The 16,628-nt window shown below is 46.6% G+C and overlaps 1 protein-coding gene across 4 annotated transcripts in view; it reads left to right on the top strand.

Annotated features, from left to right (window-relative positions):
* Positions 1-2,204: 2,204 nt before the first annotated feature.
* LOC103711021 (probable protein phosphatase 2C 11) overlaps positions 2,205-16,628 on the top strand; it is a 29,889-nt gene continuing 15,465 nt past the window's right edge. The window contains exons 1-6 of one of the 4 annotated variants that reach the window (XM_008796991.4): positions 2,205-2,382; positions 4,524-4,568; positions 5,497-5,596; positions 6,057-6,120; positions 6,223-6,341; positions 6,945-7,008. In XM_008796991.4, the coding sequence (XP_008795213.1) occupies positions 6,225-6,341; positions 6,945-7,008 (181 nt within the window). In that variant the 5' untranslated portion in view covers positions 2,205-2,382; positions 4,524-4,568; positions 5,497-5,596; positions 6,057-6,120; positions 6,223-6,224. Of the gene's footprint in view, positions 2,383-4,523; positions 4,592-5,496; positions 5,597-6,056; positions 6,121-6,203; positions 6,342-6,944; positions 7,009-16,628 lie in introns of those variants that run through there. The other 3 variants (XM_008796990.4, XM_026806217.2, XM_008796989.4) reach the window with 3 other exon arrangements.

Raw genomic sequence — 16,628 nt, 5'->3', positions numbered from 1 at the left:
AATATCATATTTTTTTTTCTCAACATAGTTTAGTTTCTCTCTTCTTGAGAAATCAATATAAGCGTCGATTGCTTAGCCAAAAGTAGAGACACCTTAAACGAGCAGGAATGAAAGACTTCAACGACCAGCAATTTTTGATGGCATAGCTACATAAGGGGTGGTCTCTCAATCACCACAAGGATTCTTTATGTATATTTGACCAATAGAAAAAAATAATTATGTTCCTATTTAGAGCCAGCTTAGGAGCCTGCATTTCTAGATACCTACATTTCTAAATGCGGCTGCAAGTACAAATATTGTATTTATAAAGTATTGTTGGCTTACTTGCTATTGATAATTGCAACTATAATTCACATATTTGATTGTCCAATACGAGAAGGATGCGATCACCTGCAATCGACATCATCAAATTACCTCCTTTAATATTATTGTAGCACATTATTATTTTATATATTTATAAAATTATATTATAATATAATTATACTATCAATATAATTACAATATAATATAAAATAATATATCATAACATACAAAAATAATACAATGCAATATCATATAATAAATATATTATAATACAATAGATAGCATAACAAAGATGATACAGCATGAGACGTAATAAAATATACAATACTATAATATATTATATAGTATAATTCATTTTATAATATAACATCAATTCATATAATTATGACATTTCTTTATTTTAGTATTTAATTAATAATAATTATATTGTAATCATTATTATCGCACTATTGTGGTAAGAATATTATATTTGTATAACTTCTTGCTATGATTGTATTATTATATTGTATTATAGTTATATATGATATTATTATATTACTATATGATATTGTGATGATTCTTATTTTACTATATAAGAACTATTACAGTAAAAATTATGATAATTTCAGGATGATTTATTATTATTATAATTACAGTATTGTTATTATTATCATGTGATTACTGGAGAGAAAAGAAGATGATGGTGGCCCTTTATCTAGGACTTTGTATCTTGGAATGCAGCCATTTTTGGCTACATCTTTAAATGTAGAAAAGGACCATACGGTGCAACTCAGTCATGTAGACAGGCAAACACTTCCATCTATTCTGCTGCTATTGCGATACAATATATGAGACCTAAATACAGGCAACCAAACCATCTTTTAAATGCAAACTAAGGTTACACAATCATTGGTCAATAAAAAAATTGTTACATATATTAATCCACAATTTGTTCTTAACTTGTTACTAAAAATTTAGATATGACAGAACAATTCAATTAATAGAGGCAACACTCTTCCATTATATTGGCCTATCTAATATAACATTATTCTATAAGAGGGACATATTGGCATATAAGGATATGTTTGAATGATTGAACCAAAAAATTTTATTATATTCGTGGATTAGGCTAGTGCAACCAGTAAAATCATAAGATTACATGCTAGGCTAGATCTATATCCACAAATGTCCAGAAATAGCTTTGGAATGGGCCGACCCAAATTCTGTAAAGAGAAAGAAAAAAACTTTAGCAAGTACCTATAGATATAGGCCCTATAAGATTCAGGCTGACCCACTTAAAAACTATATATGGATATCCATAAATATAGGCCTAGTTCAGTCTGTAATTATATAATTTTGCTAGTTGTACGGGCTTAATCCACATATCTACTAAAATTTCTAGCTCAGTCATCCAAACAGATCCTAAGAGTCAATATATCTAATCATGCTAGCCGAGGAATAATGATGTAGAGATTTTCTTCTTCTTCTTCTTCTCCGTGTCGGCTCTTTGCGCATGCTGATTTCAATCAGCAAATGTTCTTGTAATATCGATTGCATGATGTTAGAAAATGGCCATTTTTTACTGTATACCTGCCATAATAAGAGAGTATCATAATTTGGTCCGGGAGTTTCCTTCAATCATTGTAGTTGGTAAGGTACCAAATAATTTTTATCACATGATATGCCGTGCTATCATTAACATTAACAATAGCAAACACCTCACCAACTGCACGCACCCGGGAGGAAATGGAACATGGAATTACGCCAATTTTGTAACATTTCGGAGCTCAACATCTGGTCCGCGTCAGGTCTGGCCCAGCCAAAAGCGGACGCATCCACGCCAAACGAAAAGCCAGTCTTGTAGAATAGCAGTGAAGATAAAGGAAATAAAAATAAAGATTAATTAATAAAACAAGAAAAATAGATGCATATTATCGATCCCGAAATATAATAAAAAAATAGGGATTAAATCTTGCGGAATCGCAAAGGACGCCGGGCCGGCTCCCTCCGAATCTGAGCTCTCTTTTCCTCTCTCGAATCCCTTCCCTTCATCTCGATCGGAAGAGCCGGCCTCGTCTCGCGTCCAAACGCCCCTCTCGCGTGAGTTCATCCGAATCCCTTGGTTTTCCTCTATATTTTGATGTTTGTTTTGCCTTGATCCGTGATATCTGTTGGAATTTGGAAATTTTGGCATGGTTTCTTGATTTTTTTTTTGGAGCAGATCGATGGTCTGGATCTCTTATTTCTTGTTTTCTTGATATTTGCTTCCTCCTTTTTCGCCGTTGTTTTCTTGATCTCGTAGTAGTTGATGTTCGTTTCTTGATTTGGAGAGAGACTGGTCTTCTTGTCTTCTTGAAAGGGTTTTTTTCTCTGTATGAAATTTGATCCTGCTACTCTGGTTTAAAAGATTTGAGTAGGTATCGGCGGCAAGTACTCCCGAGTTGCAACTTTATCCAGATTTTGGTTATTGAGATGGCCTTGGTCAATAATTAGTAGATTTCAGCTCTTCAAGTGTGAAAGTGCAATAAAATTGAAATGCACAGCTCTTAAGTGAGAGAAAGAAGAAACTTTTAGTGGCCGAGTTGGATATAATGCTGGATATAGTGCCTTAGATAACGCTCCATTGTGGGTGTGGCAGGTGCCCACAGATTGACCACCTTGAACGGCCCCTGGATACATGCTTTTATTTTTAATGTGGTTGCTAACTTGAGATGCCTCCTATCTGATGGTTGGTTTGGAAATTATTGGAGGTGCTCTAAGGACTGATATCCAGTCAATATTTGTTGGCGGTGGCATTTATTATGGACGAAGCAGTGATCAACTCCAACCTAGCAACTCGTCAGTGGCTTAGATTGATAGCTTCTGGATCAAGGACTAAACCTTTGTCACACCATGACCAAGTGGGGATAGCATCTCTTCTGCATGTCTACAGAGTTTTGAGAAATCCATAGACAAGATATGCCCTATTTGCAAGATGGAACACCTGTTGATATGGTCTTCAATCCATTAGGAATTCCCTCATGAGAGAACAATTACCAATTACTAAGATTTTGTTTTGATATAAAGGATCCAAGCTTGTTTATTTTCTGTTTCAATTTCTGCCGTTTCTTCTCCCTCTGAATCAAACTTTTTTCTTGCCATAATGTTCAATTCCTAGAGAAAGACCCAATTCGGTATCTGTGTAATGATTTCTGTTATGGGGTTTGCATATAGATATATTTTGTTTGTAATTGAAATTGAAAAGGATTGATTTTCTTTTTGCATCTTCCTCAATGCCCTGGCTATTTACGATCGAATCTTTGATAGTTTTACCATACATGATTGTGTTGCAAAAACTTGTGGATAGGTATCCTACATCTTTTCCATATTTCAGTTATGTATGGAAAGATAGAATAAAATGGCCACAATTTTGGGTATCTATCTTTGTGTAATTATTTAGAATAAAATGGCCACAATTTTGGGTATCTATCTTTGTGTAATTATTTATACACAATTTGTCTTTTCTTATGTTCTAGTAATTAGTATATGGTAACATGTTATTATCACCCCAGATATTTTTTCTGATTTGGAATAAGAGGGCTTTGATGATACACGGTCTTTAATTTTGTAAAGATCTTCCTAGATAATCTGATATGAACAAGGATGGGGTGTAGTTCTCAGTCTGACAGCTGTCAAGTGCTGCCTTCAGGGTTGGGGTCACCAAACCTGGCAGCCACTGCATCCATATCAAGACATCATTTGTGAATTCAATTTGATGGTTGCATGTTAAACAACTGCATAATTGAAATAGTTCTGTTTTGATAGTTCATTTCTCACATTTTCGTATTAGATGTCACTTTCGTATGAGATGTCTTACTGCACAGTCACTTGGATCTGCAGCTATGGACAGATTCATGCTGATGACATATGTTAGTCCAGCTTTTGTGTCCCGTGATGACATCTTATAGAAGTCTGGTGAACAATCAGGCATAAATATGGTGAAATAATCTTTCACATGAACATGCATCTAGTTGGTTCAGGGTCTGCTGAGTAAATGCAATATTGTTTATGGCATCTGATAGGTGTTGCTTGTGCAAGGCCAAAGTCTGTTAGAGTAATGATATATATTATTTGTACGCTCTTCGATTTTTGATTTGCACATAAATGCAATTTTGCTCAATGATGGCTTTTTTTTTTTGCTAAATCAATGATGGCTTAGTCACTGTCGAATATCCATTGATGATTGTATTTATGTGGTGTAGGCTGAGTATACGTGGTTTATGCACCTGAAGAAATTGAAGATAATGGTATGCACTTGCTTAAATTTCTGGTAGTTACTTTTCTGAGCTAAATCCCAGGTGTACAAGTTCTTTGTGTTACACTTTGTTTCACTCTTCCTGCTTAATTTTCGTTATTGTCGAAAAAAAGAGAGATGCAAATCAAGGTTCATAACCTTCAGATAATTTTATGAAGATAATTAGATCCGTTCTTACACTTTATATACCTTTTTGTTGTTGTTGATAGCTGTGTCAGTTGTGACATGAAGCATATATTATGTAGTTGTTTTACATGGTATCTATGGCTAGACCAATATAGTGTCATTCTACAGAGTCAATGAAAATTTCCTTATTTCTGGAAGTTTGTTCTAAGTGTTGGACATGGAAGAACATTATCTAAGATGGTCGATTATCATAAAACTCTGATATTATCATATGGATATTTTGTTTATTGGATAAAGTATAAGTATTATTGCTTGCCATCTTCTTGTTATGTTAATGTGTAATAATGAAGTCAACACAAAGCACACTGATCAAATTTTGAAAGATTATAAGTGAAGTTTTATTGCTTGCCATCTTGTTGTTATGTTAATGTGTAATCATGAAGTCAACACAAAGCATACCAATCAAAATTTGATATATACATTGTATAATATAGTGTTGAAGAGTATAAAGTATGCCATTTCTTCTTATTCCTAGTTTCAGATCTCTTTCTTTGGTTCCCTTCTCTTTCCTTTTTATGTTTGGAAAAATTGGTTACATGTGTACTGATGCTCGTTTTCTCCAAAAAATGAAATGAATAAATCCTCTCTATTTCTTTCTTTGCTTTGTTTTTATAAATTTTATTTCTATGTGCTACTTGCATATTGGATATGCTTATCTATTTATATGCTTAACTCAAACAAGGCCTTTTTTTTCCATTCTGTATGATTGATTCTGTTGTTGCATTTCTTAATAGGCCGTAGGTTAAAATGGATAGTCCCAAGCTGTTTAAGTGATTTGTCTTAAAGTTTTCAAGTGCTGCTTATGAGATGGAGACTGTAGCCTTTTACTGCAAGGTTGGCCTGATACATGATTAATTTTCTGGTCCAACGTTATTTTTGTTTCATGATGCTTGCTTTCTTATCCCTTCTATCTTTGACATGTTTTCACGGAATAAACATCTCCTTTATGCTAGTAAAAAAAAAAAGCACAATTTTTGTTGTTGCTGGAAGATGTTGCACCTTTCCGTGACAGAACAAAACTGCATATATTCTAAATATCACACTTTTATGGCAGGCTCTGCCTTTACTTTTCTAGAATTTTTATTTTTGAAAAAGGGTAATTATCTCTTAGATTCATGCTAACATGAAGGATGAAGAGTAAGATTTGACATGAAAAGTCCTAAAACTTTTTCATTGACCTCTATATTGCTGCCAGCCTGTTATTGATTTGCTATACTTTGCATAGTTCACATTGATATTTTCTAGTGATTGTGATGTTCATTGCCTCATTAACTTAAGCCTGTCTCTGTAACAGCATCTGCTGACTTAAGAAAATCGAATTGAGAGAGTTTGCATTGACCGTTGAGCAAAATTACAAGGTGTGTTGCCTTCATGCTGTATTTTTTTCCTCTAATTTTTCTTATCCTTTTTTTTTGTTTGTTGTATTTTTTGTCAAACATCTTCACTTGAGCCTGTCTCAGATATGGGCATATATCTTAGCACTCCAAAAACTGAGAAGCTTTCTGAAGATGGTGAGAATGACGGGCTAAAATTTGGTCTTTCATCCATGCAAGGATGGCGTGCAACTATGGAAGATGCAGTGAGTTTTTATCTTTGAAACCTCGTCTGCTCATATTAATGTTTATTGATTCCGGCACTCTATCACATGCTACCAAAACTCAGTGATATTAGTGAACTTAACTTTGGGGCAGTGACTGACGTTGCACACCAGAAAACAAACTTTTGTTTTTCTTGGGTACTGGTTGCCAAGTCACAAACCAATGGATTAGAGGGCCATGGCTTAATAGTCAGAAGAAATTAAAATTCTTTTCATAGTTAATTCTTGGCCTGAAATGCGGAGAATCAACTCCAATTCAGAATATTAGATAGCTATTCTTACCTTGCCTCATTTAGATAGCTATTCTCACATTTATATTAAATCAAACCCTGTAGCACATGTATGTTTAGATGCTTCATGATCAAGGGCCCGTATTAATACAGATATGTATGTTTAGTAATCAGTTTCACATTTTACACCAGTAAATTTTACAACATAAGCTCTATTTCCATGCCTAGCACCATGCTTGCAATTGCATGCTTCTGATAGGATTGTACTACAAACTGTCTGCATTCCATATGCCATATTTATTTTTGCAGTTTCATCTTCCTCAAATCATATATCCTGATACATGGTATTCTTTAGCATGCTGCATTGCTGGATCTTGACGATTGCACATCCTTTTTTGGGGTTTACGATGGCCATGGTGGTAAGTTTGAGCTTCAGTTTTGTTTATTGTATTTATCGACCTTACACATGATACCTAAAATATTTGTTTGAAACTCCTATAATGAATCATTTTTCTCTACTTTGAGATTGATTCCCTTTGAAAATCATCATGAGATTGTTGCTTCATTATGCGAATTGTGCACTTCACTGGATTCACCAAGGTCGGAGGAGTCGGTACCGGGCACTGTACTGGTTCTCCGATGGTAAGAGTCAGTATGGGTTGTACCGGGCCTGTACCAACGAAGTTACGGTACCGTGAGAGGAAAAGAGAGAGAGAGAGAGAAGGAGGAGAGAGGGAGGGAGGCTGGCAGACGCTGGTGGCGGTCGCGAGGGGCCAGTGAAGGCTGTGGAAAGTGAGGTTGCGGCAGGCGAGGTCGCTGCCGATTCTCCTGTTTCGAACGAAACAGGTGTTCGGCCACGGCTTAAAAATTTTTGCTTGCCGACTTCACTTAAAAATTTCAAAATTTTTTAAGCCATGATCGGACCTCTATTTCGTTCGAAACAGGAAAATTGGTTGTGGCCTCACCTGCCGCGGCCTCTGTCGGCTCTCTGCTGGCGTCCCGACCTCTTCCTCCCTCACTCGCTCTCTTTCCTTCTTCTTCTCCGGCTCTAGCAACGGGTCTCGTTTCTGTTGCTGGAGCCGTATCGGTGATCTATCGGTACGGCTTAGAATGGCCGGAACAGCCCAGTTCAGAATGCTTCCGCCGACCTTGGAATTAACATTTTTTTAATTCTCTTTATCATTATTCTTTCGGTGTTTAGTGCATTCTTTTATATGTCAAACCTTATTCTATCTCTAGATAAATGTCTGCTAATTGTCTACGAGATGTGGAACTAGTTGTGTTTTTATTGGATAGGTTCTTGGTCTTTGAATTCTGGTCGTGTCTCACATGATTGAAGCGCTGATTGAAGATAATAATGGTTAAAATAGCTAATTTCCATAAATTTATTGGCAGCAGAAATGGTCTGTTGCACAGAATTATGCTTATATTACAAATCAGAAAATGTGTTCATGCATAAACCAATTGTACTTGGTGCTCCCTTTTTGATGGTTTGGGCTGTATATGCTTACCTCTTGTCTGAGTAACACTTTCTAAATGCAGATCAGAAGTTCGGAACAATAAATTATTAAAGAGTGGAACTCTGAATTGATTTGCTCATGAATTTTTTCACAAACTTATAAAAATAGGAGTATGGGAACTAGCTTGGATGTCATTATCTGGAGCTGTTCAGTTGGTATGGTTTATAATGAAGCACAACAGGTCCATCCAAACATTGCATTGGATAGCGTTGAGATTGGGTTAGGCTCGTTGTAGGTTTTGGTTAATTTTTTAGGAAAATCAACTGGATTGATTGTGAGCACGAGGAAAACAATCGGTGTAGGTTTTGGTTGATTGCCTTGGAAAATCAGCATTTTCCTGAGCGGTTGATTTAGTTGCCAAGTGGTGCATTGCTTGTGTCCGGACTCTGGAGTTTTCATGCTAGACTAAGCAGATGATGTACATCTTAGTAAATTGTAGACGGTTTTTTTCCCTGTTATTATTCAACCATAAGATTCAGATTCTCACATGCAAAAAGAGAATTCAACAGGAGTAATGGGTTATGATTGAAGGACTTAGTTGAAGAGCAAAAGGAAAAAGAGCATCTCTGCAGCGCCTTGCTGCATGAACAAGCGTGCGGTGGGCAACTATCTTCAAACATCTGGTGTGCGGCCATGGTGGCCCCTGGCATGGTGGTGCCAGGTGACCGGGGTAGGTCCCGGCCCTCACACACTGCTCCTGGGAAGGCCAAGACCACGCCGTTGTGGTCGGAGGTGGCGGGAGGGATGGTGCGTCGGCCGGAGGAACCCACTCATCGCCTCACTGCGGCCGAACTGGAGGAACTGCAACGGAGGTTTCCTCGGGTGGCGGTGGTCCCGGAGGAGCGGGTAACGACAGCCAAGAACCTATGGATGGAAACGGCTGTGATTGCAAAGAGCCTGGGGCGGCGGGTCTCCCCGGAGCTGGTGGCACGGGATCTCAGAAGCAGGGGAAAGTTAAAAAATGAGGTTGAGGTTCTGCCTATGATGGAGGGCTTCGTCACTGTCCGGTTTGCCTCTAGCGACGACCGGGCGGCGGTGCTCGCTGCTGGGCCGTGGGTGGTGGCGGGGCAATTGTTGGCAATGGAAAAATGGATACCCGATTTCATTCCGGGTACCCACTCGGTGAATCGAGCGGTTGTTTGGGTTCGGCTGCCTGGGCTCCCAGTTGAATACTGGGATATGGAGGCTATCCGGATGATTGTGGCGGAGGTGGGAAATCCCCTGGAGCTCGACCGATTCTCCAATTAGAGGCGGCGCATCGGGTATGCTAGGGAGAAGGTCGAAATCAACTCACGGCAACCACTACTCCCGGGAACCATCGTCCAGGGAGCGCAGGCGAGGTTCTGGCAGACCTTCGCCTATGAAGATCTGCTGGGGCTGTGCTATCGGTGCGCCCGCTTGGGCCACCAATCCGGCGAGTGCTGTTTCCAGGCCCCGGGACTGCAAATGGGGGCGGAGCCGGGGGTCAAAGAGACGAAGAGGCATGGCGAGCCTGCTAGTGGGTCGGAAACATCCCCGCAAGTGGCGGAGGATCGGCTGACCTTTGGCCCGTGGATGACGGTACCGGCAGAGGTTCTGGAGGAACAGTGGCGCTCCGGCTGGTGTGAAGAAGACGACGGAGGAGGCCGAGGCGGCTCGGCGAGCAAGCGCGGTGAAACCGACTCCGGAGTCGGCTGAGGCAGATCTGGCTGACTCATCGCCGGACGCTGAGGGGTGGCGGAAGCCAAAGAAGTTCGCCCGGCGAGGGTCGCCGGGGAAGGGTTCGGGGCAACCGGTCACCGGCGGGGCGGCGGCATCCCAGACGGTCGAGTTGACTTAGCACCAGGTGCAGCGGGAGGCGAATCAGACCCAGACCCACGACTCGGGCACTGGGCCAGGCCCCGTAACAGGCCGAGTGCTGAAATCGCCAACCGGACCCCAAGACCCAGGCCCAAGCCAGAATCATGGGCCGAACAAATACGTGGGCCCGCTGGACCTGGATCGTGCCAAAGCCCATCATCGGGCCGAGGCGGGGCCCGTTTTGCTGAAACGGGCTCGTAGCCCATCCAAGAGACCGGCTGGCACGGCCCGGCTGGCACGGTTCCCTTCCGTGCCAAGTGTGCCGAGGGCGGTGTCGGTAGGCCAGGGAGCAGACCGGCGGAGGTTCCGCAGCCGGAGTTTGTCGCCGGCGGTCGTGGGAGGAGTCCGGCCAGCTGGTGCGGAGCCCGTCGTTGCCCTGAGTCCTGGTGGTGCGGTGAAGGGGGGGCACGGCAACAAGGTGTTAATTGTTGGATCGGCCGGGGAACTCGATTTCGGCCTCTACATCGGCGGCCGGCGGCGGGGTCCCGGCGGGGGCTCCAATGGGCAGCTTGTCATGTCCGGGAGAAGGGGAGAACATGGACACGGGAGACCCTAGGTGCTTGCCGGCTGATGGAGTGCAGGAGGAATCGGCCAATCGGGATGTTGGGGGAGGAGGTACCACTGGCGGCCCGGTTCATGTCGAGATTGCCAAGCAGATGAAGGAGGTGCTGCTAGCTCATGGACAGAAGGAGGCAGGGTCTTCCATAGAGGCGAATGGATCACGGGTGGTGGATGGGTCACAGGTTTCTGAGACTCAACCAAGCACTGTTCAGCCTTTGTAATGAAGGTTTTATTGTGGAACTGTAGGGGGGGCGGCGAAGCCGTCCTTCAAACCGGCTTTCTAGAGATTGGTAAGCCTTCATGATCCTGAGATTTGCATTCTGTTTGAGACAAGATTGTTGGGAGGTAGCTTGGAGCGGGTCAGGCATGTTATCCCGAGGTCTTGGGGGACTTATGCAGTGGAGGCACAGGGGTTATCCGGAGGGATTATTGTGTTGTGGAGGGTGGGGTCGTGTAACATTGACGTTTTCCACCAGTGTAGGCAGCAGGTGAATTTAGTGATATCAGAGGGTAATGCTCCCCCATGGGTTTTACTGGTAGTATATGCAAGTACTGACTATAGGGAGAGAAGAGTGCTGTGGGAGGAGGCCACAAGCCTTATCGTGAGGAAATGCTTGGAGGCGGGATATTCAGACGGAAAGACTCAGAAAAGTTGCCGATGACCGCCTTTCAGATTTGCATTTTTTTTTAATCTGGTTTTTTTTCTTGTTAATTTCGAACATATACAAGCGAAAACTACAGCCAACAGGGTGGAATTATCGATGTCAACCGTACACCGAAGCAATGAAGGCAAATGTTATGGCTCTATAGCTTCTTTTATTTCTATAGAGTTAACAACTTAAACCATGTATGGATGAGACATGGTAAGAGAGATCTTGTTATGCATACAGGAGGACAACTCCTTCGAACCTCGATGCATCCTTTTCATTAATCTTATTCCTCTCTTCCTACTATCCACGTAGGAATTTTAGACTATTTTTTTGGACCCGTCCCGCTATTCCTGAAAGTAGGAAATATACGACCTTTCTTTCTCCTGCGTATTTTCACCCCATCTACTGCTATTATTACTTATTATTCGTATTCAATATGGGAAGGCATAGTCTTCCTTTTTTCAAATAATCAAACTCATTGGCGCCAAGCGTGAGGCTACAGCTGTTATAAGCTACAGCCGCTAAACAGCTACAGGATTTTGGGAGCGACTAGCTACTAGAGCGGATCGTTACCCCCCTTATGTCCCCCTCGGTGTTGGTAGCAGGGGACTTTAATTGCATTGATGGTCCGGTGGAGAAGAGGGGGGCGGGAAGGCATTCACCAACAAAATTGAGGTTCGGGAATTTCAGGACTTTTTGATGTTTAATGGGCTAGCTGACCTTGGCTTCACAGGCCCAAGATTTACATGGTGCAACAACCAGCAGGGTCAGGCCAGAGTTTAGGAGCGGCTTGATCGAGTATTTGCCTCGACCGGATGGATCCAGAGATTCTCAGATTATTGGGTGCGCCACTTGCCTAGGATTGCCTCTGACCATAGCCCCATATTGGTAAGTAATTCACACTTTGTTCAGTCTTGTTGCTGGTGGTCCAAACCGAGAACGATTGACACAGCGGTGTGAACGGGGTTCCGTCTGAGTTGTCTTGGTTGGTGTTGGTTACGCTCCACCTTCCACCGGGAAACCTGCGAGCAAGCCTCGCACCACCACTGGGGTAGCGGGGGCCCTCCGACGATCAAGTCAGAGGAGATTGGAGGAGGAGAGATGATAATAGCAAGCAAGAGAGTGCTCTGGAAGATTTTGCTTACCCCCTTCTCTCCCCAGCCGCATATATACCTGGCTGGGGGGTCTCTCAGGGGGGTTTGTCATCGTGGGGCGCGATGGAGTGGCCACTGACATGGCCGTTACAGGGCGTCGTGGAGCAGCGCTGGGTACGGCCATGACAGGACGTAGTGGAGTTCCGCTTTGTACGGCTGATACAGGAGATCGTGGAACAGCATCGGATACAGCCGTTGCAGGGAGTAGTGGAGCAGGAGGCCTCGGCGTGCCTCTGGGAAGCAGCCTGTCGTTATCAAGAGATCTCCGACTCGGGGTCGGAGTGCTGGATCAGGGGGCAGCCGACTCGGGGTCGGGCTGCGGTGCTGAGGATATCCGACTTGGGGTCGGATTGCTAGATTAAGGGGCAGCCGACTCGGGGTCGGGCTGCGAAGCCGAAGATGTTCGACTCGGGGCCGGACTGCTGGATCGAAGGGCAGCCGACTCGAGGTCGGGCTGTGGAGCCGAAGATGTCCGACTCGGGGCCGGACTGCTGGATCGAAGGGCAGCCGACTCGAGGTCGGGCTGTGGAGCCGAAGATGTCCGACTCGGGGTCGGATTGCTGGATCAAAGGACAGCCGTAGTCTTCATGGGCGCGCGTGCCGGTCACGTGGAGCATGGCGGCTTAGTTCCCCCGTAACAGTAGCCCCCCACTTCCGAGCCTGGAACCAGAAGGGGAACGGGTGAAGGGAGTGATGCTTCAAGATTGCCGCCATCCCTCGGAGAGGCGCGCGCGCTTCGAGCTTCCCGCCTTCTTTATGGCGTATGGCGGTTGTTGCTGACCTGGCAGTCTGAGAATTTCGGCGGACATCCTTCCTTAATGGTGTCGATTCGCCTTTGGGGCGCGAGCGACCCTTCGGCGGCCAGACGTCCTCTGGCGTCATCGAGGCATCACCCGCCTTTCCGCCTATTTAACCGGGGGGCCCTCCCCCGTCCGTCTTCCTCTTCACAGACATTTTCGAGTTTTCCCTTTGCGCTGCCGTTGCTGCCGTCGGACTGTTCGCTTGCTTCTCCTTTGACGCTCTCGGAGTCGTTCTTCCTTCTCCTCCGGTGAGTTACCCCATTCTTCTACTTAGGGCTCTCCATACTTTCTCCTTTTGTACTAGTGTACCCCAGTCGTCCCGGCCTTTCCCCCCTTCTTGTCCCCGTCCTGACCGTAGGTTTATTGGCCATTAGGAATGGGCGAAGTGAGAGCAGACCACATTAAGTCGGAGCTGGTCGCCGAAGACTTAGACAAACTCGTGGCTCGGTACCACCTTCCCGAGGCCTGCAACGTTACGCTCCCGGGGCCTGAGGAGAGGATGTCCCATCCTCCTCCAGGGAAGATCGCCATCAATGAGGGCATTCTCCAGGCCGGGTTCCGCTTTCCCCCTTCGGACTTAGTCGTGCAGGTACTCCGGGGTTTAAGAGTTGCGCCGACGCAGCTGGTGCCGAACTCGTGGCGTGCCCTGACGGTCTTCCAGGTTCTCTGCCGCATGCACGAGATTCCCGCTACTCTGAATGTTTTTTGGGAGTTCTACAGCCTGAGTGGCCACCCCCAGGACAAAGGGTGGTGGTGCTTTGCGGCGCGGCGAGGGTGCGGCCTCGTCAAAGAGGCTCCTTCCTCCATTCACGGCTGGAAGGAGCGTTTCTTCTTCATCGATGTAGATCCCTCTTGGAAAATCAGGGCGACCTGGGAGACGCCGATGAAGTCCCCGATCGGCCTATCGAGACTGTCGAGGGAGGAATCCGATGGCTTGGCCGCCTTGAAGGGGTTGGTTGCCGAGGGCCAGCTCCCCCCGGTGGCCCGCCTTATTTCCGAGGATACCTTGGTGAATGTCGGTCTGAGCTCGGTCCCCACCGACCGTGAGCCCGCTACCATTTCTTTTTTGACTCTTTTCTCCTCTTTCGTCTCGTTCTTTCCTTCGGTTTCTCAGCCCTCGACCATCTCGTTCTTGTTGCAGAGATTGACGACGTCATGCGGTCGGACAAGGGACCGGCTGTTGGTAGGTCGTCCCTACTGGAAGCGGTCCGGAGGAGGAAACGAGCTCCTCCGAGCGGGGCCCCGCCGGCGAAGAAGTCCCGCAAGGAGGTGCCTCCGACGCCGACCGACGAGTCCGGGCCCACCGATCAGGGAGACGCCGTGGGCACGGACCGGCAGCTGACGCTGTATCAGCCCTCCGGTGGTGAGACTGCCGCTATTCCGGAGGTATCATCCGAGCCCGCTCAAGACGGACGGGTCGGACGTGATCGGTCCCCGGCCCGGCCTTCGACTCAGCCGGCTCCTGATGATTCAAGGAGGGACGCGCCGAGGCCCCGGCCGAGCGGGGCCCTATCAATTCCTAGAGTGACCCCCGCCCCGAGCACAATCAGCAGGACTCTTCCCCAGGCGATGGATAAGGGTAAGGCTGCAGAACCACCATCCGGCTCCGGGGAGAAATCGGGGTCGGCCTTCACTACCGATGGCGCCCGAAGCCTCATCGAAACAGTGCTGCTGGAGAAGGACCGTCGGCGGGTCCGGGAGTTGGGGGTCTCTGACGTCGGGGCTGCCAGCTGCGTCTGTCTCATGTCGGTGAGTGTTCTTCTGGCCGCTTTTCACCATTTATTAGCTCTGTTGTTCTCCGCCTGACGCCCTCACTTTTCCTATCTCTTAGCTCGCCCAGTACATGATCCGTCTAGAGGAGTGCTACAAGGAACAGGCGGGGCTTCTGGCGAAGGCCGAGGACCGACTGAAAGCAGTGGAAGAGGGAGGCCAGGCTGTGGCGGGCAGGACGACCGGGGACCTCGAGGCGAGGCTCCGGGAGGCCGAAGAGCGGGCACTCGGCTTCGCCGCCCTCGAGAAGCAACTGTTGGAAGCTCGGGAGCAACTCAAAGTCGCCTCGGGCCTCGAAAGCAGGGTTAAGAAGGCGGAGGAACGAGCTGAAAAGCAGTCCCGGAAGGTCGCGGACTATCGAGAGAGGTGGGAGAAGGCTCAGTGGTCTGCCGACAGCGCCCGCAACCGAACCCGGTCTCTTGAAGCCAAACTGGGCGAATTGGAGTCAGCCTTGGAGAGGTCCCGCGCGAACGACCAAGAGCTCCGTTCGCGCCTGGAGGAAGCTGAAGCCGCTCGCACTGCTGCCGAGGCGAAGCATAAGGAGGCTCAGGCTAATCTGCTGAGGGTCTCCTCCGAGGCTGAAGACCGGATTGTGGCGAAGGTCTTGGAGGCTAAGGCTCAGATTACGGAGCGAGCAGAGGCGGCGCTGGCCGAGAAGAGTGCGGAGATCGGGCGCCAGGCGGTACAGGCTTATCGTCAGTCCGCCGAGTTCACCCGTGATATGTCGAAGGCGGTACGGGCCTATCGTCAGTCTGACGAGTTCATCCGTGACGCGTCGGACGCGGGGTCCGAATCCTTCATCTTAGGCTTCGAGGAGGGCCTGGCAAGGGTGTCGGCTAAGTACCCCGAAGTTGACCTGAGTGGGATTTCCCTTCTCGACTCCTCTCCGGCGCCATCGCCTGCTGATTCTCCTACCGCCTCCCTACCCCCTGCGGACGAGCCCGACGCTCCCGACCCGGGGGTTCCTCCAAGCTGACCTCTTGTACCTTTCGTTGTCCTCTTTTTTTTGTATGTCGGCGTTTTGCCAAATTGTATGGGCCTTGGCCCTGAAACAATGAAAATTAATACAAGTCGAATGTTTCTTCATCTCGCTTTCGTCCTCCTCTTTTTTTTCTTTTTAACTCTTGGCAGCGTCTTGCCGACTCCTAACTCTCGAAGTTCTTCCGGCGCTAAGCCAGGCATCCGAGGGTTAGGCCTCAGGAAATTCTTCCGGCGCTAAGCCAGGCATCCGAGGGTTAGGCCTCAGGAAATTCTTCCGGCGCTAAGCCAGGCATCCGAGGGTTAGGCCTCAGAAAATTCTTCCGGCGCTAAGCCAGGCATCCGAGGGTTAGGCCTCAGGAAATTCTTCCGGCACTAAGCCAGGCATCCGAGGGTTAGGCCTCAGGAAATTCTTCCGGCACCAAGCCAGGCATCCGAGGGTTAGGCCTCAGGAAATTCTTCCGGCACCAAGCCAGGCATCCGAGGGTTAGGCCTCAGGAAATTCTTCCGGCGCTAAGCCAGGCATCCGAGGGTTAGGCCTCAGGAAATTCTTCCGGCATTAAGCCAGGCATCCGAGGGTTAGGCCTCAGAAAATTCTTCCGGCACTAAGCCAGGCATCCGAGGGTTAGGCCTCAGGAAATTCTTCCGGCGCTAAGCCAGGCATCCGAGGGTTAGGCCTCAGGAAATTCTTCCGGCGCTAAGCCAGGCATCCGAGGGTTAGGCCTCAGGAAATTCCGCTCGTCGGTCGGCCAAGGCTGGCGCAAGCC

Source organism: Phoenix dactylifera, chromosome 7 (assembly GCF_009389715.1).
Source record: "Phoenix dactylifera cultivar Barhee BC4 chromosome 7, palm_55x_up_171113_PBpolish2nd_filt_p, whole genome shotgun sequence".
Classification (NCBI taxonomy): domain Eukaryota; kingdom Viridiplantae; phylum Streptophyta; class Magnoliopsida; order Arecales; family Arecaceae; genus Phoenix; species Phoenix dactylifera.
This window is presented reverse-complemented; position numbering and strand designations above follow the sequence as displayed.